The sequence below is a fragment of the Zalophus californianus genome, chromosome 3, assembly GCF_009762305.2.
Source record: "Zalophus californianus isolate mZalCal1 chromosome 3, mZalCal1.pri.v2, whole genome shotgun sequence".
NCBI classification, from domain to species: domain Eukaryota; kingdom Metazoa; phylum Chordata; class Mammalia; order Carnivora; family Otariidae; genus Zalophus; species Zalophus californianus.
In genome coordinates, this window is record NC_045597.1 from 141,396,185 (window position 1) to 141,419,954 (window position 23,770).

General features: G+C 34.8%; 1 protein-coding gene across 1 annotated transcript in view; it reads right to left on the reverse strand.

Annotated features, from left to right (window-relative positions):
• Positions 1-23,770, reverse strand: part of TTN (titin) — a 271,518-nt gene that overhangs the window by 131,400 nt on the left and 116,348 nt on the right. The window contains 27 exon segments of the mRNA XM_027590660.2: positions 5,168-5,245; positions 6,004-6,084; positions 6,916-7,206; positions 7,356-7,439; positions 7,727-7,795; positions 8,741-8,818; positions 9,384-9,473; positions 13,005-13,085; positions 13,281-13,364; positions 13,619-13,702; positions 14,182-14,259; positions 14,431-14,505; positions 14,720-14,884; positions 15,081-15,158; positions 15,917-16,009; positions 16,411-16,485; positions 16,699-16,776; positions 18,020-18,235; positions 18,540-18,620; positions 19,555-19,638; positions 19,864-19,947; positions 20,229-20,312; positions 20,469-20,537; positions 20,768-20,845; positions 21,039-21,119; positions 22,972-23,077; positions 23,474-23,589. Of these exon segments, the coding sequence (XP_027446461.2) occupies positions 5,168-5,245; positions 6,004-6,084; positions 6,916-7,206; positions 7,356-7,439; positions 7,727-7,795; positions 8,741-8,818; positions 9,384-9,473; positions 13,005-13,085; positions 13,281-13,364; positions 13,619-13,702; positions 14,182-14,259; positions 14,431-14,505; positions 14,720-14,884; positions 15,081-15,158; positions 15,917-16,009; positions 16,411-16,485; positions 16,699-16,776; positions 18,020-18,235; positions 18,540-18,620; positions 19,555-19,638; positions 19,864-19,947; positions 20,229-20,312; positions 20,469-20,537; positions 20,768-20,845; positions 21,039-21,119; positions 22,972-23,077; positions 23,474-23,589 (2,661 nt within the window).

Here is a 23,770-nt window from a genome sequence, read left to right on the forward strand (position 1 = left end):
AGCATTTGTTGAATGAATACTTTTAATAGAAGGGGTTTCTATTTGAATAGGACCACCCACAAATATTTTCTCTTGAGAGGGAACTTCTTGGGCAGCTTCAGGTGTTTGAAAGATATTAGTATGTTTACATTTAGGTATTACAAAGAACATTAGAAAAGCATAGACTTGTAAGAGCAGAGGACAGATAATTTCTTCTTCAGTATCTGCTTGCAGGTATCACGTACCTTTTATAGGCAGAGGTTCTGGCTTTTTAGGAAAATCCTCAGATACTTGCATTTCAGGAGCAACTTCTTTCATAGATTCTGGCACTTTGAAGATATTAGTATCAAGCTTAGAGGTTAAGGCATCAGCGAAGACGTTAGTTACATTAACTACACCAAAGTGGTATTTCTGGCTCCAAGGGTGCTTCCTTTAAAAATTGGATGATGTATAAAGTCTCGAAGAAAGGAATCAAGTCCTAATTGTCCTTGTTTATTATTCCCCAGCTCCATAGCACCACACACATAATTGCCATTTATTAAAGAAATGAAAGCAGGAATGATAGAATGATTGATACCTTTACTGGAAGGTGTTTCAATTTCAGGGGGAGCAGCCATGGGTATTTTCCTTACAGAGACAGCTTCTTGAAGTGATTCAGGCACTTTAAAGATATTAATACATTGAACTTCAGAGTGATGAAGAGTTTTAGTCCTAACTCCACCTACAGGAATGCCCCAGACTGGGAGACCTTCCTGCTCCTTGCATCTGATTCTTTAATGACAGGGTGAGTACTTGATTATCAGGAGCTACTTTCTTGGTCACCTCAGGTACTATCAATATTAGTAATTTTATTTCTTGGAATAGATGTATAGAAAATTAGATCATGGAAAATTAGCTTTAAGTGAAAAAAATTGATTTTGTATAATTAATGATGCACTTTTAGCTATTAATTTGAGGAGAACATAACAGCTTCTTTCTTGTCTGGATAGGCTTCATTTTGTACCCTTACCTTAGGCACTTTAGAAAGGTATTTGTTTTTCAAATATAGGAGAGAGGAGAATGACCCAAAGATTCTAGACTGAAAAAATGATGTCAAAGTGTTTGGATATCGCTTAACTTACAGAATATCGTGGATATCGTAAAGAAATTGTTATGCTGGATGTCTTAAAACTTTTTCATCTTTAGAATTGCCTAAAAATATTCAACATGGAAAAATGTGGGACTCTAAAAAAATAAAAGATAATAAGAAGGACAACTAAGTAGTCAGTGCAGAATTCCAACGTTAACTAGTTTTAACTGCCTTAGTTTTAGAAGGCTTTCAGGTGGAGACCATCCTACAAAAAAAAACTACTCGAAGTTGAATTTAATATTTTATTAAGTCATGGTTTTCTGAGAATATTTCTATACTTAAGTCTTATGGGAAAAGAATTATTTTAAATTCATATGCTTATGTTTAGTAGTAAGTTTATTTTAATAGAAAAGCAATTCCAATGGGCAGTTATATTATCTCCTGAAATTTCAACCCCATGAAAAGTTAAATTACTGATTTATAGTCTACAGCCAAGCACCTCTGTCATTTGATGGAACTGATTTCTGCTTTAAAGGGGGAGTGTTAAGCCAATTCAATCTCGTTTTAGGGATATAAATATTATGGTGGTCTTATGTAGATTTTTTTTTCTAGCTAGTCTGATATTTTTCTTTTTTCTTTTTGGAAACAGTAATAGCTATTTATTTTTTTTTTTTTTTTGCTTTTTAAAAAAATTTTATTGTTATGTTAATCACCAAGTAATAGCTATTTCTTATTGAAGGATCCATCTGGGTCACATCTACACATTCTGTGTCTTCATATATTCCCTGAAGATGTCATAGTTAAACTTTATAGCCCAAGCATCTTCCATTTAGAAAAGTTAAAGATTTTTCCCCCCTCTATTTTCTCTTGAATAACTCATGGGAACATGTATATACCCAGTTGACCTTCTGCTTTGGGGGACCCACTTCTCTGAAATGACTTCCTTTCTAGCATCTGGGGCCCTCAAGATATTAGTATATTTACATGTGTTAAGTACAACTACAATCATGAGATATGAAAGTCAGCTTTCTTCTGGCTTGTACCTTTTGGTGCTGGTATTTTTCTTCCTTTAGCAATAGGAACTTGTCGCTCTGGGAGACCTTCCTTGGAGACTTCCAACTCTTCAAAGATATTAGTATTTTTTAGTTGAGAAAAAGCAAAGACATGAAGATACAAAGTATTTAAAAAGTTAGGTATATTAACAGATATTGTAACTTTAAATTAGAAATTTAATTTTTGTTCTAATTGTTTAACCTTGTACATTGTTTGAGTGGGACTTTTTTTGGGGGGAGGCAAGTCATAGAAAGTTCCTTGTCTTGGGTACATTGGGGGCCCTAAAGATATTAATATTTTAGTGTTAGAGGTTCTGAGAACCTACACAAAACACTAAACATATTTTGCAGACTGAAGAAGAAAGATTCTCTTTAGATTTTCATAACTAAGAATTATACCTTCAGTTGGAGGATGCTCTGGAATTTGGGGAACAGCCTCGGGTAACTCCACCTCTGGAAAAACTTCTCTGGTCATATCAGGCTCTTTAAAGATATTAGTAGGTTAACACTTAGAAGTTGTGAAAATAGTAAATTATATAACACACAATTTTTGAGTCTTGAATCCAAAGTTAATTCATCCAAGTTTGATGTTGTTGAAATGTACCTTTAGTTGCTGGTGTTTCTCTCTTTTTAGGAACAGTCACATATATTTTGTCTTCCAGAACAACTTTCTTGGGTGGCTCAGGCACTTAAAAGATATGAGTACAGTTATATTTATAAATAGTGAAGGAAAAGATAGAGCTTTTAAAATCAGCCCAAAATAAATTTTCTTCAGACTAGATCATTGGTGTTATATACCTTTTGCTATTTTGATTTTCGTCTTTGGAGGATGAGTCACAAGTACTTTTTCTTCTGTGGTGGATTCTTCAGATACTTCATAAACTTTAAAGATATTAGTATTTATACAATTAAGGGCACTTCAAGGCAATGGTGAACAGTATTAAGAAAACATAATACATAGTACATCCTCATCACCCAAATTACCAGTAGTACATAGACACAAACTAGTGACAAGAACACATCGGCTAAGAGAAAGCCTCATTCCCAGTTCTATCATATAGAACTCTCATTTATGGTGATAATAAAATTGAGGAATTCACTGGCCAGGGACTATATAATTCTTCTGTATTGTCTGCAGAAAGTTATTGGCAAAATTGTCCTTTGCTCTTAGTTTTGTCCATAAAGAACAGGGTTGATACTGAGCTGCATATTGAGAATTCTACATTTGACCTACTGGAAATTCATATTAAGTCCTTCCCTTTCTCGGGGAACCTAGTTGGCTATAATTTTAAACCATATCTGGTTTATGGATATGTAGTTTAACAACCATGTAGGGACTGGAAGCAGAAAAGAAAAGGAAAAAGAATTAAATCTTTGAAAATAAGGCAACTGAAGAAAATAAAGATTTCTCTAGCTTTTAGAAAGGAAGACTGTCTGGTGACAATAACCTAACTGAAGCATAGAAAGGGTATTCAAAGGAGGGAGTCATCATATATATTTATCCCAACCTAGTATTACAGACAAAAAAAAATGGGTTTAAATGGGGAATTTTTTAGATCAAAATAAAGAATATCAGAACTATTGGTATTTTTTAGATTAAAATAAATGTAAGAATATCTTGAGTACTGGCATTTTCACTACTCAGATCACTGAATAGTATTCTATTCAGAATATTTTATTATTCAGATTATTTTACTCCTCAAATTATTTAATCATAATTTTGCATAAAAGCCAACAAAAAATGGCTTGGGAATTCTTTTGATGTTGTAATGGCCTTATAAATCTATGGTGATTTGAGCAACATTATCAAATGTTTCCAATGATGGCTGTAAAGAGTAAAAAAATAATAAAGGGGCATTTTAATTCTATAAAATCCAGTTAAAATATTATTATGAAGTTAAAGTTACTTCATGGCCTGAGAAAATAAATCGCTTCAAAGCAGAAGATATTTGCACACAGAACAGGTTAACAAGACAAGACAATGACAAACTCAAAAAAGCAAATGACCTTTCTAAAATTGGGCAATGTTATAAGTACAGGACTATTTATTTTTTAATTGGTGAGGAGATATACCTTGTCTGAGACAAATAACCATTTAAATTATTTAATTTTAGCCAAATTTTTTTTGGCATGTTAGGCTTTGACAAGATATTAGTATACTTATTTTTAAAAGCTATGAAGATAAACACAAATGAAACCAAAGAGAACCACCAATTTTTCTACACTCACTGTATATTGTTGTGTCTTCAGAAAGAGATTTTTCTTCTTGAATACTTTTCTTAGGCACTTCAGGAACTTTAAAGATATTAGTATATTAATTGTTATAAATAACAAGTATTCTAAGAATATAAAGAAGCAAAATACAAGGATTTAACATCACACACATTCACTTTAAACCATCAATAACTAAACAAAGAGTCATTTCATGTCATGATCAGTTTCAGTGTATACCTTTAGTTGGTGGAACTTCAGGCTTTTTAGGAACAGCATCATGAACCTTTTCTTCTGGAATAATTTTCTTGGGTACTGCAGGTGCTTTAAAGATATTTATTTTAAAAATATCATAATTGGGTATAAAATATCAAGACAAAAAGCGTTGATCTAAAAGAAGAATGCCAAGAATTCCAAAATCATAAGCCAACTAAACACACAGTCAATGCATCTCTCTAGATTGCCTTGTTGATGAATTCTTGATTTGTCATATTAAAAATACTTTGTCTTCGGGTTATAGCATCATTTTCTACTGTTATCTGGAATGTTTGTTTCCAGAGCTCCTTGACAATAGCTTCTAAAATAAATTATTTTTGAAAAGAAGTTGAGGGGGTCAATATCATTTAATTGTGGCTTAAGAAGAAGATCAACAAAAACAGTAACAACTTTTAGGCTGATGCCTTTGTTTCCAGAGGGACATCACAAAATGGAGGATTGTTATAAAACATAAACTGCAGTTTACATAATTCAGCTGTATTGTGGCATTGAGGGGAGAAAGATCTCTCTCTCTCTCTGCTCCATAGTAAGTAAATAAAAGGGGGTTTTATATTAGTGGTGAATCAGCAAAGGTGGGTACCTTTAGCTGGTGGAAACTTGGGCTCTTCAGGAACACGTACTTTTTCTTCTACCACAATTTTCTGGGACACTTCAGGTACTTTAAAGATAGTAGTAATAATTTTTTTTACTTTTAAATATTCATAAAGATTTGTAACAAGCACAACATAAGAGAAATGTAAACACAAAACATGACATGGTCATAATATGAAACAGAGCTATCACTTTATCAAATATATTACAGTACTTAAAATGAGTTGAATTTTGATAACAAATATGACAACAGAAATCCAGAAGAATTTCCCATGTTAGAATCATAAGAATGTGACAAGAAAAATTAACAAGACACCTTCTCCTGGTGCTACTTCTGCTTGTTTTGGTGGAATAATTGGTACTTTCTCTTCAGTGATAATGTTCTTAAATAATTCAAGGACTTTAAACACACAAGTATATATTATTTATTAGATGTTTTTTATTTCTATTGTAAAATTCAAGAGGTTCCCCAAAATGAACAAAGCAGGGACATTAAACACATAGTCACTATGTATTTATTATTACTAGATGATTAAAATTAAGAATTAAAAGGAAAACCTGGATTTATCAATAAAAATGTTAGTGAATATACAATTGAATAGTACCAAAGAAGGAAACTTAGGTGCACTATTTGGTTAATAAGGATATTTACTTTGGGTATTTTAGGCATAACAACAGTGACTTCTCTTTTGGTATTACTTCCTTTGGCCCCTCAACCCTTTTAAAGGTATTAGTTTGTTTTAGAAATTCCAAAAACACAAAACACAGAAGAAAAACATCAAGAACACAAACTTGTAATGCAATCAAGTTTCGCTAATGAAATACCTTTAGTTGGTGGCTCTTTTTGAGGAACAACTTTAGTGGGTGGTTTTTTTGGAGGGATGATTTTCTCAGATATCTCAGGCCCTTCAAAGATATTAGTGTTTAGATAGAGAATGAGTTCTTGAAGTATTAGGGAGCACTACCAATAAAGTTAGTCCAGTGAGGGCTCATAAATGCTTTATCTACTTATATTTTTTGAATTTACATCACACTTCCAAGACAGAAGTTGATTTTGCTAAATTTCATCTATATTGTAGATTTACTATGAATAATAAGCACACACACACACACATATTCCTTCATATTACACACATATTAATTCATGCAAGATCTGGAGTGGTACCAAAGAGAATTTATTTGTATCGCGGTTTATCCTCAAAAAATACTAGAGAGCAGGTAATGTTACCAATGCTTCATTTGCTTCCTTAATGTTATTTCTCTAATGAAAATATCATAAAATGGTGGAAACTTTTGATAAGCAATGATCAGTTTGTGAACAGCTGACTCACATTAACAAAGCATAGTTGTTCTGCCTGAACATGTAAATTTCTCAGTGAACTGAGGAGCTTCTATTTCACTAAACTGATGACACTGGTCATATATTTTGGCACCTGTAACAATCATTCTTAGCTGGATTTGAGAAAGAATCTACAAATTCATACAGTGAGCTCCTTAGATAAGTAGATATCAAATACCTTTATCTTGTCTGCTAAAACTATACATTGTAAGGTTAATCTCTACTCCATATTAATCTTTGCATCAAATAGTTGAAGCTCATGCTTAAAGCATTCCATGATGTTAACTTTGAAAGTAAGTGGGTTTTTAGTGTTCCAAATTGGACATGAAATGCACTTAAAAAAAAATGAGTTAGAGCAAGGGATAGCAACTTGTAATGGTGATGGAATTCACCTATACCTTTAGGTGGAGCTTTGGGTTTTTCATATACTTCCACTTCTTCTGTCTCTAAAACTTCTATTACCCTATGGACCTCTTCAGCTCTGTGTACTTTGAATCTAGGTCGTTCTACTTTGATGAATTCTTCTACTTCATGGAACTCTTCTTCTTCAAAATATTCTTGAACTTCATGGAACTCTTCTTCCTCAAGCACTTCCACTGGTGTTTCCACTACTTCTAATTCTGTTCTCTCTCTTACTACCTCCTCTTTGTGGAAGGCAACTGATAGTTTTTCTTCAAGGACAGTCCTTCCTGAAAGAGCATCTACTTTAAGAAAATTTTTTTTAAACACAGAAGAAATGAAGATATAAATTCAAAATACAGAATGAAAACAACTGAAAAAAAAAAAGGCTTTCATGCAATAATACGTGAAGATACGGAAAAGATCTTTCCAAAAATACCTTTAGCTGAGGGAACAGCTTCTTTTTTAGGCACAGGGACTTTCTTTTCTGCGATTTTCTTTTCTGGGACTTTCTTTTCAGGCACTTTAAAGATATAGTTTTAATATTTAGGACTATCAAGAGCAAGTTTTCATAGACAAAAGACAAAAAAACAGTCAAGACACAGAGACATAAAACAATCTTTTTAAATTTTAAATTTTTAAAAAAATTTTATTTTTTAAGTAGGCTCCACACCCAACATGGGGCTTGAACTCATGACCCTGAGATCAATAGTCACATGCTCTACTGACTGAGCCATGCAGGTGCCCCCAACATAAAAGTCTTAATGAAAACTATTAACAGGAAGTTCAGTTTTAAAACAGAATATGTACCTTTGGCTGGAGGTGGCTCTTTTTTCTGAACAGGAACAGTTACTTTTTCCTCAGGAACCTTCTTTGGCACTTTAAAGATATTAGGCATTTCAGTTAGCTGACAATACTCAATAATGAATGAAATAAAAATGGCAAAAACAACATCTTTATAATAATCAAAGCTTAAGAAGTCACTCTGTATTAGTGGACACCAATTTTACAGACAATAAAGATATTTTCCCAAATCACTTATTTGTGCTAACTAGATAAGACGAAGACACGTCCACAAGAACCCGTGCTGTTCTATTTTTTTTTTTTTAAATACTAGGGATTACCAACATTGCACCTACTTCTACTATTTTTAACTTGATGAAGACTTTTTTGAAGTGATTACCATAATAGAGTACCTAATACAGGTGTCCTCTCCTTCTGAGCACTATTTTATCTGTGGGGGATGCCTACTGTGATAGGGACAGCATAAGCTTATCTGTGAAGAGCACTCCTGAAGCATTAACCTAACTAGGAAGCAAAGAGAAGTAGATATTCTGTAATAACCTTGAAAAGCTTAGACCAAATATTAGAAAGGACGTGAGGCTCTTTAAAATAGTTATCATCCAATCATTAGAACAGATTTTTTCCCCTACAATATAATATACATAATTACAATAACATGAGAAAACTATATATAATGGAATAAAATTTACGAATGGAATGTGGGGAAGAAGGGTCTATTGTTATGTATATAAGCATAGAGAGATGTACTCATTAACATTAAAATTCTCAGCTGTTTAGAATGAGAAACTTCTGGAGTAATTTATACACACACAGCCACCATTAACATAATCATCTGTTAATATTCCGAAAAGGCTAAAGATATGAAATGGGTTACATTTTTTTACTGGTCCTCAATCAATTTCAGAAGTTTGCTACTTAAATGACTCTAAGAAAGCAATCAAAGAAGACATTTCTGTTTTTTTTTTTTTTTTTAAAGAACGTTAATTGGAATTTAAAGACATTAATTGAGATTTGCTATACCTTTAGCTGGTGGTGCCTCCACTTTTTTAGGAACAGGAGTAGGTGCTTCAGGTACTGCTTTCTTAACCACTTCAGGCACTTCAAAGATATTAGGTAGATATTTTGAAAAATGACATGCAATGAACAGAACAACACCCATATATGCAAAAAATAACACAAAACATTTACTTATTTTTAAAAGATATTAGCAACCTAAATGGTAATTATGCATATGCAGTAGAGGCTCTAAAGGTGGAAGGCTATTATTTCTTAATCCTATTAGCAAATGTAATATCAGTTATGCAAAAGCTTGCCACAGTCTTCAGGAACAATAGGCTAAGAATTATTCTAAAAAGTAAACAACACAGAAATAGATTTCCCCCACTTTAATACAGAATAAAAAACTAAAAACAAGAAAACTAGGAGAAAGTGTTACAATAGGGTCTGGCTAGGGAACTTTCAAGTGCCGATAATACAAGAATTGTATTGTAGATGCAGTAGAAAAGTTGGGCAGGGCACTTCAGGTGCCATTAATTATTGATCTTTAACTTGTCATTAATAAGATGTAAGAAAAGTATACTAAAGAATATTAGATTTAGACTTATGCTGAGAAAGATTTGGAGCACCAGAGATTTTAATGTCCAACTCCAAAAAGCAGCAGTACCTCTAGGTGGCGCCACCTCCTCAACATCTTCTATGCTAGGTGGTTCTTCAGGGATCTCTTCTGGAATAGGCTCTTCCAGCTCCTCATACACTTTAAAAAAGATTATTATTTTGTAAATTAGAATTCTCTTAAATATTAGACTAAAAGGGTATATATGAAAATGGAGGTTGTCTTAAACATAGATAATTCATAGCTCAGCCTTTCCAATGCATGTACAAACTCACTAGTCCTTGAAAAAAATCTACTGAGTCTTCAAAATATGTTAGGCCCTTTCTAGAATTTCAGAACAAAAAAGATGTCAGAGAGAATTTAATTGAAATTATTATTTTTAATGGAGGTGGACTTGTTTGAAGGAGAACATTCAGTTAGGTGTAGACGTCAGATTTTCTGTATCAACTACTCAGGCTTAACTGGAATTTCTTTTCGGTAGGTTTATCCCACTATTACCAACAAAGTCATTTGATGAAAAATTCCCCATGGCAAATACAGTTTCCTTTCAAAGACTGTCATTAAAATAAAACAAACAAACGAACAAATTGGCTAAGCATGTAAGAAAGGAGAGTCAGTTGATTTTAATTTGCCTGCCCAATTTCTATTAGGTAAATAACGATTTCTTTTAGAGTCTGAATATGTTTATTTCTGAAGTGAAATGTGCATTTGCCTCCTTCCAATATTAGACAATGATAAGACAATGATGACCTGGAAAATCTATTTTCTTAGAAAGTCATCTACCTTCAACTGGTGGAACTTCCTCTTCTTCAAGGAGAATGATTCGTCTTTCTTCCACTTTCTTAGGTACCTCAGGAACTTAAAAGATATTGATCGTTTTAGGCACTTAAAATGCAAGAACCAATGAAGAGTGCATAAAGACCAGTTTCCCCGTTTTTCAACACAAGGGAGTAAGTATGAAGATACACATGCATAAGATGAAACATGGAGATTTCACAGAATCAATTAATAAAACAAAAATAAAGAGGTTTGTGATTTAAGACTCAGAGCCCATTTAAAGAGATATTCTGCCTTTTATTGCTGGAGCCTCTACTTTTTTAGGAAGAGCAAAGGGGACTTCAGGGCCTGGCTTCTTAGTTACTTTGGGGTCTTTAAAGATATATTAGTTGAGTGTTTTTATTTTTTAGAAATAACATACATAAGAACATAAAACACACAACAGAAAGTGGAAAAATTGACATAACACAAACATGGGTGCACCAGAGTCATAGATGGTTAATGGCAATGACAGACCGTACAAGGCAGACAAACGTTCATGTTGAACATCTGTATGGACACAGTTCAACATCGGTCCAGCAAACACATCCTTGTTTGGGTGATGTACCTTTGGCAGGAGGAGCCACTGCTTTCTTAAGACCAGGAGGAGGCACTTTCTTCTCTGGTTCAGGTTTCTTAAGCACTACAGGCACTTTAAAGATATTTTATTTTATAATTTAAGTTACACAAACACAGAGACAATAGACAGAGCAATAATACAGGTTATACTAACAACTACTGAAAGAGGACACTTTGACTCTTACAGGCGAGAGAAAGAAATGGCAGTGTTTAATTTGCTTGGGAATAGTAGTACCTGTGGCAGGAGGAGCCTCCTCTTTCTTAGGAATGACTACTTTCTTCTCTGGCACTTTCTTCTTAACCTCAGGCACTTTAAAGACATCATTTCATGATAAGAATTTATTGTGAGGGACAAAAAATAGAGAACGCAAGAAGTTCACCCACAGAAAGACCACATGCAACAGTTGCTCAGGATAGAGTCGTAGGGCAAGTTGGGAGCCCAGTGTTATGACAGAAATAGGTATGGTAGAGCGAGGGATCAGCAACCTACTTGAATATCAGAGGACAGATGCTGTCTTTTCATCCATTTACATGTCTCTAGTAATTTATTAAATCATTATTTATAAAGTATTTCTGAACCCCTGAAGTCTAATAAAGGATCAGCTTTACTATTTCTTTGATTATATGACTATTTAATCTGGTGGAGGTGTTATGTTTAAGTAGTGATATCATGACCTTTGGCAGAAAATAATGAGCTTTAAGGTATAAATATTTGGACTTCATTCTGTACTATGAACTGATCTGGATAATTCATTCAGTGATAGAGCACTTCCACATACCTTACTTTATTTTATCTTCACAATATCTGAGCCCACTAGGACTGATACCAGTCTCCCCATTTTATAGGAGACAAACCTGAAGCTCAGATTGGTTAAAAGACTTGCTCAGAACAATACAGCAAGGAATAAATCCAAGGCTAAAATCAAAACCTGCTGGGCTGCCATTTATATGTATGTATCAAAAGAGATAAGCTATTACTCAGTGTTTTGATAAATACTTCAATCATTTTTCCTTTTCATCCTGGTGTTATAAAAGCAATTCATATAAATAGTTGAAGGATGAAATTTAGGAAAATTTATTCATCATATTTTTCAGGTATCTTTTTGTGTAATTTAGATTTGCAGAATATCCATATGGAATGACAAGGCCACTAGGTAGAACTTCCGTGGCAATTTGGGGGACAGTCCTTTTATCTTTGTTCTTGAATGCTGCTTTGCATCCAATGAAAAGTGGAAATCAGTGTTCCTGAACATTTTCAGAAAGAAAAATGTGACTATTTTCTAAATATAACTTTTCCTAAACCACAGTTCCACCGTAACTTTCTGGTGAAGCTATGGATGAAGAATGTGTATTCACTTTGGGGAGGTATACCTTTGGGTGGTGGAGGTTCCACTTTTTTAGGAGCAGGAACAGGGACTTTCTTCTGAGGTGCAGGTTTCTTTGGCACTTCAGGCACTTAAAAACATTCATTTTAAGACATTAAAAATCACATGCACGGTATTACATATATAACAAAAAGACAAATGAGAATAAGACCATAAACATAACATTTCATATCATTAAATTTGAAAAGACATTCAAATCATTTCCAAGAGACAGACACACATGACAATAATGAAGGCACACATGTCTGGAACGCTTCTAAGATTTAGATGTTAGACTACATAAAGAGTGAAGTATTATAGATAAAACTTGAGATGAATAAAAAAAGATGGAAAGGCAGAATTCAAGACAAAAGAGGCCTTGACTCTAAGAAGAGTTGCTATACCTTGTGCAGGTACTGGCACCTTAGGTTTAATTTCTGGAAGAACTTTCTCTTCTTCAGGTTCAACTTCTTCCTCAGGTATAAATTCTTCCTCCTCAGGAGGAACTTCTTCTTCCTCAGAAGCAACTTCTTCTTCCTCAGGAGCAACTTCTTCTTCCTCAGGAGCAACTTCTTCTTCCTCAGGTAGAAATTCCTCTTCCTCAGGGAGAACTTCCTCTTCAGGAGCAATTTCTTCTTCAAATGGAACTTCTTCTTCCCGAGGTAGAACTACAGGAACTGGAACTGGCTCACGTTTCTTTGGCACTTTAAAGATATTTATTCAATCGTACAAGTGTCACTTGTATGTACACTATTCATGACAATGAGACAACATGAAAAGCAAATATTCTGTGATCATAGAGGCATCAATTGTCCTCAGATTCAGGGTCATGAAGCATTAATTGTAATTAACAAGGCTGAATAATACTGGTTAGTTTTCCTTTTTGCCCTGGTTCTGTTTGAGATTAACGTACCTTTGGGTGGTGGAGCTTCCACTTTTTTCGGAACAGGTATTGGCTTTTCCTCTGGGATGATCTTCTTGGGCACCTCTGGCACTTTAAAAATATTATTTGTCTTTAAGAATGTGTTCTTTATATGTCTTAGAGCAATATAGATGAAAACAATCACTAAATATTTCTAGTAAGACAAATTTTTAAACAAATTTTAAATGTTATGGGGGAATTTGCATATGAACACATATAAGTGAAAGGGTTTTTTTTTTCATGTACTTAAATGATGAAGTAATGTACCTTTTGCAGGTGGAGCCTCTACCTTCTTAGGAACAGGAATTGGCACCTTCTTCTCAGGCACAGGCTTCTTGGGCACTTCTGGCACTTTAAAGAAATTATTTAGAAAAAAAATGTTATACAACATAAAATTTTGAGGTTAAGAATAGTCTAAAAAAGATTAAGATATGGTACTAAAAGGATAACCAAGGTATTTCAAGAAGCATTTTATCTTTAAAATAAAATCTTTTCTTTTCCATAAAGCAACATTAAAGAGGTGCATCCCCAAAGAGCACAGAATTGAACCAGTTAATTTTTCCTTATAAGCAAATGTGAAGTAAAGTTTTTGCGAGTTCATGTACCTTTGGCACGTGGAGCTTCCACCTTTTTAGGAACTGGTACTGGTATTTTCTCCTCTGGTACAGGTTTCTTGGGCACTTCAGGAACTTTAAAGATATCAAGTAGGATTAGTGTCAGATATTTCACCCGTAGATAAGAATCCAGCAATTTTAAGACTTTATTGAAGCATCATACAATTTTACTCTTTAAGATTGATAAGAATAATAGCCGCGAAACAAAGGCCAGGAGATGAACAAAAGTTTAAATAGAGAACACTGAGAAAACATAGACTGATGATAAAGACAACATACAATGCCTGGGAAATGGTGATTTTGTCCATTTTGGTATTATAATAAGAATTTACTTTAAGAAGTTTCCACTAACGAGGAAGAGCCAAGCACTCAGCATCAGCATGCTTCCATGGCAAAATTTAGAGATGAATACATGGTAAACTCTTCCTATAACCAGTTGGGTGGTCCCTGTCTTGTTAATACTGTCACGGGGAAAGAAGTGATATGGCTCGTCAAATTCTACTACATGAGTAAATTATCACATTATCCCACTGATGGATTATAAAGAGATGTACCTTTAGCTGGTGGAGGCTTCTCTTTTTTAGGAATGGGCACAGGCACTTTCTCCTCCGGCTTCTTAGGAATCTCAGGCACTTTAAAGATATTGTTTATTGGTAAGTTCTAACTACTAGTAACAACACATCTTTATAATGCACAATTAACATCTCTAACAACAGAGAGCAACACACACAAGGTTGTGAACTCAGAAGATAGCTAACGATTTCTATGCAGATTAAGGCCTATGTTATGAATGGTGGTTATACCTTTTGCTGGTGGGGCTTCCTTCTTTTTGGGAACAGGAACAGGTTTCTTCTCTTCTTTCTTGGGTATTTCAGGCACTTTAAAGATATTATTAAGAATTTTGGAAATGTTGCATGCAAGATATAAAATGTGAAAGGCAATGGCAGAAATCATACTTCAGCATCAAAAGTGTCTGTTTCTAAAATAAGCAGAATTGGTCGTTGGTGCTAATAAACCCCAGAATCTGACCAAATTAGACACCTGGTCTCTAAAGATGCTGCTATGTATCTCTTTGTAGGAGATATAATCTACCTTTGACTGGTATCACTGGTACGACTTCTTCTTCAGTTATGAATTCTTCTTCTTCATGAATGTATTCTTCTTCTTCTTCTTCTTCAAAATATTCCTCTACTTGGGTTACAACTTCCTCTTCAAAGACAATCTCTTCTTGTTCTCGTCTTTTTGGTACTTCTGGCACTTTAAAGAGATTATCTTTAGGTTTGACATTTACCAATGACTCAATGAAATTAAGACACAGTAGGAACATAGCCATTTGTAACAGAAGAAATAATAGGCTTTATCTTTCCCAGAGAAGAACTTCACACATAGAACTGAACATGAATTTTACAGCAAAGAAGACAAACAACACATTAAAAAGAGTGGTATTAGGTACCTCTAACAGGTGCTGTTACTTCTTTTTTAGGAACAAGTACTTTTTCTTCTGTGACAACTCTCTTGGGCTTCACAGGCACTTGAAATTTAAGTATAAGAGTATTTTATTGTCAGAAACAGGCCACCAGGCAATGCTTGCTTTGTCATACTTTAAGCAGACAGAATAATTTTGCAAGTGCCTCTCATATGATAGATATACAACTGTTCATTTATAAAAAAAACTTTATATGTTCCATGAAAATGATTCTGAACCTCACGGGGATAAAAATATACAAATATACACAAGTAAGTTTGAAGTAGCAGAGCCCAAATGTGAAATGATGTTTAGTGTTCAGGTATCTCAGGTTGTAGGAAATATCCTTTACTGAAAGCTAAATTTCCTTCTAGATAAGTATGCTTTCTGAAAGGCCAGAGATGTTTCTTCATAGTTAGAAAAAAAAATGACTAGCCACTGAGTTAGATTTTTTTGTAGCCTTTAAAAAATCTCTGGAATGAATAAACAGTTGTTGAACTGGGGTCAACATTGCTTTATCAGTACGTGAATTTAAATAAGCCAGGAATGTGCCAAATGGTCACCAATTTAAATCCAAGCATTCTATTTTATATATATATATCTCCACAGCTGTTACATAATAAGCTATGGATATATTTCAAAATAACTTTTTCTTTTAAAGATAGCATTACCTTCTTATCCTATGTTGACAGATTTTTATGCCCAATAAATCCTAAGGACTAACTTCAAAGACATATATAACAATGAAACAAAGCAAACATAACTACCTTAATTTTAAAAGAGACATTATAAAAGACCACGATTTTGGAAGGAAATTATTATACCTTTAACAGCTGGCTCAGCCACCTGCTCTTTTTCACGTTTGGTAATTGAAATGTGTATTTTTTCCTCAACAACTTTCTTTGGTTCTTCAGGCACTTTAAAGATATTAATTATTGAAGAGCATTAAAACCAACCACAAAAATACCATATACATAAAAATACACAAAAAACTGAAATGTAAGAATCAGGACCACAATACATCCAGTAAAAAACAAAAAACATGAGAGACTATGGACTCTGAGAAACAAAGTGAGAGTTCTAGAGGGAAGGGGGGTGGGGGGATGGGTTAGCCTGGTGATGGGTATTAAAGAGGGCATGTACTGAATGGAGCACTGGGTGTTATACGCAAACAATGAATCATGGAACATTACATCAAAAACTAATGATGTAAAATATGGTGATTAATATAACATAATAAAAAAAACAGCAGACAAGGTGAGAAAGACACGTTTATAGAAACAAAGATGTTTCTCATAGTTATCACTCTGCAATGTACCTTTGGGTGGTGGAGGTTTGAGTTTCTTGGGAATGGGCACTGGGACTTTTTCTTCAGGAACTGCTTTCTTCAGTACTTTAAATAAAATATCAACATTAATAGATTTAAAAACCTGAGCCAGGTGTCTCAAGAGTAGTAAGAACAAAAAGTTAAGAAATACAATGTACAACACAACATTCCCAAACACACACACGATTTGTGCACTGTCACTTCAACATGTGTTTATAGTATGACAGACATGTAGGGAACACGGGTCTCTCAGAACTCATAATGTCTTGCTCACTCTACCTTTAGTGGGTGGGGCCTTTGGCTTTGTGGGAACCAGTTCTTCTTGGACAGGCTTTACTGGGAGAGGCTTCTTGGGTTCTTTAAAAAAAGTACATTAAGGGTATTTAATGTTAGACTTTGGAACATAAATAAAAAATGTTATTTCTTTATATATCTTTTATCTACAGTGTAGTCATAGCCTCTAAATGTGAGTGAGAATTACAGGTCCAAGTAGAATAAGCCCTAAACAAGCTGACAGTGCCCTTTCCTCCTGGCTTTTTGCTTCAACGAGATCATTGTAACTCTTTTCCACATATTAACAGTCTCATTTCACTTCAGGTAGAAAAAAATCATGGTTAAAACTTCTTTCTATATAATATTGGGTTTTATTACTTTATTTTTTTAATTTTATTATTTTTACTATTGTGTTCAATTAGCCAGCATACAGTACATCATTACTTTTTGATGTAGTGTTCGATGATTCATTAGTTGCATATAATACCCAGTGCTCATCACAACATGTGCCCTCCCTAATACCCATCATCCAGTTACCCCATCTCCCCACCCCCCTCCCTTCTATAACCCTCAGTTTGTTTCCCAGAGTCCAGAGTCTCTCATGGTTTGTCTCCCTCTCTGATTTTGTCCAATTCAGTTTTCCCTCCCTTTCCCTACGGTCCTCTGTGCTATTCCTTGTATATAATATTGTTTTTTAATGCTATCTGTACAGCCACATAGAATGTTCTCAAAGTGAGGCTATGAAACATAAGAAATTGGGGAAGTGAAATAATATTGCTTCATTTCAAAATTCCAGTAGGAACTTATTGAGTAAAATAAATGAATTGTGTGGAACCAAAATTATACACCTACAAGTCTGATCGTCATTAGCTATAACATAACTGCTTTCGTTAGCCTTCATCTCTGTCTTTACTTTGGAAGTAGTCTTTGTCAAGTTTTCATGATGGGAACCCTGAGGGAGTGTATTTTCCTATGGTGCTTGATAATAACACACTTTAAGAGATGTTTAGACATTCCATGTTTTGGAATGATCATGGGCACTTGCAGATAAACTCGTAACCCTTTGAGAAAGGAACTTTGGGGCATTTGCTATTTTGTGTCTAAGCAAAAATGAGGGAGGAAATAGATTATTCCCAGAACCAAAGTTTAATAGGAACCTTAAGATTCATAGAAACTTTTTTTCTGGAAGTTATCTAAGAAAAAAATTCTGAATTTGTCAAATGAAATAAAGTTCTTTCTAAATTTCTTCGGGCATCCAAATTTTTATCCTGCTCTAATGGAATCTGCATGTATTTAAGGTGATGGCAGGTTTGCATTTTGCTCATACCTGTGACATATTCTTCATGCTCTTTAAACTCTTCATAATGTTCAAATTCACGTTCCTCATATTCTTCATATTGGTCATATTCTTCTGTTGGTTCATATTCCTCAAATTCTTTATAGTCATATTCCTCATATTCGTCATATGCCTCTTCCTGTTCTACTGAAACAATTTCTTCTTCCCGGGTGTAAGACCATTCTTTCTCCTCAGTTACGGTTACTTCTAGAATAATATTGACAACAGGCAAGATTTTACTTGAAGCTCATTTAGGGGTGATAGTGCCAATGCACTTTGATTTCATTCTTATGTGATGGATTCATGCACTGGTTATGGGAGAACGTGAATGTCTTTTCCTGGTCAAGGTATTACAGAGTGTACAATTCACTATTTATGATTTCAAATGTTAGATTTCCTGCCCTTAGTCAACAATAAGCCAATAAAGGGTGGGAGTCAGATTAGGAAGTAACAGGCAAAGAGCTGTGTAGTTTCATGCTTCAGTTTAATACTTAGTGAAAGCACAATATACCTTTCATGGGAAGAGCTTCTCTTTTTGGAACTTCAATGGATACCTTTTCTTCTTTAACAGCTCTTTTTCTGAATTCAGTGACTTTAAAAAGAGTAATTATTAAAAGTGAATTATGAGATCTTGAATATATATGTGTTAAGAGATACCGTGTATGAACAATCCACAAAGACAACCATCCCCATGCCCATCATTCACATTGTAAGAAAAAGCAACAGACTTGGAAATAAACATGGTCTAATATACAGAGGAATGCTTTTTTCTAACCTGCTTAGTGCTTCAAAGATAATGATAACTTTAGGAAGATCAAGTAGTATATATAAGAGAGCTCAAAAAGACAACCAGACAGTAGCAACAGTGACTATCAAACAAGCATTGGACAGAAACCTGAGTCCCATGAATAGTGTCTTCATCTGAATTCTAAAGTATTTTCAAGAAGCTCCACTGGCACAATGCAGAAAACTCAGGATTTTAAAAATTTTAAATTTTATCAGGGTGCCTGTGTGGCTCAGATGGTTAAGCATCTGCCTTCGGCTCAGGTCATGATCCCAGGGTCCTGGGATCGAGCCCTGCATCGGGTTCCCTGCTCGGCGGGAAGCCTGCTTCTCCCTCTCCCACTCCCCCTGCTTGTGTTTCCTCTCTTGCTGTGTCTCTCTCTGTCAAATAAATAAAATCTTTAAAAAATAAAAATAAATTTTTTTTAATTTTATCGAAGATTACCACACAAAACAATCCTTTGGGCAGATGAGTTTAGTATACATACATAACGTATTAGAGGGCAAGTAGATTTTAAGGGAAAGTACATATCTGGGGGAGCTTCACACTTTTGTGGAAAAGAAAGAAGAGGAGTACTTTCTGGCATCTGAAATGTTGAGCTTTGAAGTGATATGAAATAGCACATAAGTGCATATTACTTATTTTATGATGTATTTAAATTATTTTCTCTAAAGATCCCAATTCCACTAGATTAGTTTTAATACCTCCATGCTTATTTTGATTTTTGAAAAAGTTAGTATACCTTTTGCTGGTAGTTCTTCCTCTCTCCTAGGTTTGAATTTTGGAATTTTTTCTTCTGGAACAGCTCTTTTGGGTTCCTCGGGCACTTTAAAGACAGATTTCACTTTAAGAACTGTTATCCTCACTCAGACCATGAAAGGCAGTCATATAATAGTAACTCAAACATAAAGGACTTGACATTTTCATTATTTAAAACATAAAAAAACAACTATAGCAACGAAAACAACAACAACAAACACCCATGAGCAGTGCATTTGGTAAAGAGAAGAGGCTAAGTACAATAGTCCGTGTATTGAAAGGTCACATGTACCTCTTGCTCTTGGAGGCTCCTCTTTTTTAGTTACAGCAACGTGAACTTTTTCTTCTTGGGTAATTTGCATGTGCCTCTCAGCCACTTGAAAGATAATTTTAGGATTAGGGAGTTAAGTTACTTAAAGTGGATTTTTTGGGGGGCAGTTATTGGCCCGAAAGTACTGTGATTTTAGACTACGGCAAATCACAACATACATACAAATAAACTTCACAACAAGTAATACTCCACCCATAGATAAGGCAGTAATACACCATAGCCTCCAACATACTCCAATAACTTCCATATAAAAGGTGTGACCCAAGGACAGCAGCGAGAGGATGAAAGACATGTTTTTGGTTTTTGTGCTGGAGGGTTTCATTTACCTTTGGTGGGGGGAGGTTCTTCTTTCTTAGCCACTTTTGGAGGAACCCTTTTTTCTGGAACTGGCTTCTTTGGCTCTTCTGGCACTTAAAATATATCAGGCACAGGGTCAAGCACACAAGATGAAAAGATGTTAACCACAGGCACTATTTTCTTGTTAATGTTACAAAAATTTGAAGAATGGACCAATTTAAGATGAAAAAGAAAGACATTGTTCAAGAATAAAGTAAAGCCCAGGATACCTGGTGGCACCTTTTCCTTTTTGGGAACTGCGGCAGGGACTTTCTTTTCTGGCACAGGTGCTTCAGGAACTTTAGAAAGATTAGGTTGAAGAATATTAGTTTGTATTACAGAGGAAGTGATATCTGGGGCTTAGAATTCACTTTTTGAAAAGATCATACATACACACAAACATTAATGACTCTATTCAGCAAAAACGACTATACATCGGTGCTGACAAAACTCAGAAACACGCAAACAGAAGGCACTGATACAGTTATTAAGACAAAGGGTACCATATTTCTTTGAGCGAGAACTGTACCTTTAGCTGGTAGGGGCTCCTCTATTTTAGCAGGAATTTTCGGTTTCAGTACAATCTTCTTCTCATGCTTCTCAACCACTTGAAAAGATGATAAAATACACTTGTAGAAATGCTCAGATTTCTTTTCAATAAAAATGTAAGCAATCTGTTTACTTAGACACAGTAGTTATCAATAAAGGCAATACAAGTGATAGACTGACTGCAAGAGAAGATAAAGAACGGGACAAGCCAAACACAAATAGGGCTAAAATTAATTTAAGGGTTGGTATACCTTCTGCTGGTTCGGCTTCAACTCTCTTAGAGATAAAGTGCATCTTTTCTTCTACAACGTATTCTTCAGGCTCTTCCAACACTTTAAAAGACATCAGTTTTAAAGAAAAGTTGTAGTGTTTTTCATGTTTAATTTCACCTGTGATTTATTACTTCAAAGAGTAATTAAAATAATAAAAAGTTTAACACTTGCCAAATCCCCGACTGTTCCCATCTAAAGCCCCCCAAAAGTGCATTTTAATCAAAGTATATGCCTTAATAAAGAAATTGGGAAATAAGTTTCAGTAATTTAATTTTCAAGTGTATCGTAAAGATAATAATGCTTATATTCGCAGGAAGAACAGAATAAGTACAAGACATAAAAACAATCCTAGCGGCTAAATTAATAACAAGCATTTGAAGATAAGTTTCAAAAATAACAGAGCACTCTAGATTTGAAGGCTTCAGGGCAGAAACATACACTTGAGGAGACATAAATTGAATGATAAAAAAGAAAAGACCTGTATTACATGTGAAAAACCTACTGAGGACTTGGAAACAAGCTTTTTTTTTTCCTAGTTTTGTGGGGGCAAGTATGGTAGAAGAGACAGGTGTCTTCATATGGTTTTTGAGCCTGTATGTATAAAGTTAATTACAGAATAGGAAGATCTAGTTGTAGACATATCTCTAGATATGTAACTAGAAGTAAACTTAATAGGCTACCCATCTTTTCCCTAGATCTAGACTTAATGAAAACAAAGAGTATCATAGAACATCTCTCCTTTTAGCTATAATACTGAAAGAGATTTATAATGCATACTGTCAAAAATTGAAATCAGATCCATGCAATGAGGACTTTCCTTGTGTACAGGTTATGTTTGGTTTCCCAAATATGTCTAGAAGGGATGGGGCCCTCTTTGATCTATCAGATTCCTGACTTATGCCCAACACCTTGGCCGCCTTTCCCAGGAAGCACAACAGAACCAGTGGGCTTCCTCTTGGGAGTCATGTCCCATCTTGCCTTGTTCCAAGCCATTCCATTAAGACTGCACATCAGGATTTTACATGGAATTTTCTTCCACATGGAGAAGAAGTGGGGCACCTTTTATTAGTCAGAAACGCACTCAAGGGCATCTACATATAGGAGTCTATTCATGTTTTTTAGGAAGAGAGTTAATTTGTTGTAGAACTTACTGATTTTTCTTTGAAGCAGAGCTACATTAGAACTTTCTTAGGAAAGTTCTTTCAGATTTGTAGCTTTAGCCAGAGTGCTGGACTTCAGCAGTAAACCTAGTGAGTATCTTAATTCATTGCAAAGGACTGAGATAAAGCTCATTGTTCAATCCTTAAGAAACCATAGAGAACTAGCATTATAGATATAGGAGCGTCTAAACAACAAGCTAATTCAATCAGAGATATTACATAATTGTTTTCTCCATACATGAAATATAAGAAAGACCTCTGTGTTCAGTGCTTCACTCTCAAACATGGCCTTGACTTCTGGAATGTAATAAGGTAATACAATTTCTTATTCATTTAAAAACTGAGTCAGGACACATTAGTGAGTTGTGCTGTCAACACTGCTTTATGTCACCCATAGTTTAGACATTAGACTACCAGGTGATGTTTATGCCGGCCCAACATGCTGAAACCAAGTCCTGTCTACTGAAAGGATAAATGTAGATGGAGATACCGTCACCATTAATTACCTGTAAATATGAGGCCTCCCCCCACTCCCCCCTTATAGCCAAGTAAGAGAGGATAGACAAACAATACATTGGATTTTTACTCTAAGTAATGTTCCTGAATCTTGTATTTTGATCAAAAGATGCATCTAATGAGGCCCTTGGCTATTCACGAATTTGTGTCCACTTTAATTAATCTGATAAACAATCTGTGAAAGGAAACAGCTCATCAAGACTCCAGATCATCTCCGGCTCATTGCTGTTGTTTACCTTCGTATTCTGTAACCTCCACTTCCTCTTCCTCCTCCTCTCTTTCCTCTTCTCTATAAACTGAAACGGATACTCTTTCCTCTTCTTCTGAATAACTCCACTCCTCCTCTGTGAATATTTTAAAAGATAATATTTAATTTAAACTCAGCCCCCTGAAATACTGGTAATAGCCATGTGTTCCCTACAGCTGGATAATGGTTCTTGTAACTGCTGAGTAGTGCCTCCCCATTACATGGAAGAGAGAGCTGATTGAAGATAAGGGGACAGTACAGACCAAGACTGAGAAGGATATTCAAATGATGTCCAAGTGTGGCCACGTTAACAATCATCACCTTTTCAGCACCTCATTCACTCTCTTGAAATGATTTAAGACCAGTACAGACACAAAAGACTCAGTCTCAGAAGGCTACGGCAAGTAGACACTGATAAGGACAACTTATAAGGTAAACAGTCACATCTGGAAAGACTTTGAGGAAACACGCACACCCATTTCTCTCCTCACTTCTGATTATATACCTTCATGTTGCATGACTTCCACTGTTTGAGGAACTGCAACAGATAGTCTTTCTTCGGCAGCGAATCTTTTTTCTTCTACCACAGTTTTCTTAGAAACTTCAGCTTTAAAAAAGCATTAAGTTGAAGTGTAAAAATCAAGAATCTTAACAATCCTCTTTCCCTAAGAGTGGGGAAGAAATGCACAGTACGCCACTCTAACAAAATGGGAAAACAAGTTATGCAACAAACATCATGAGGATACACACATACACACATTCTGTCAGAAGAGAGACGGAGGGTCATA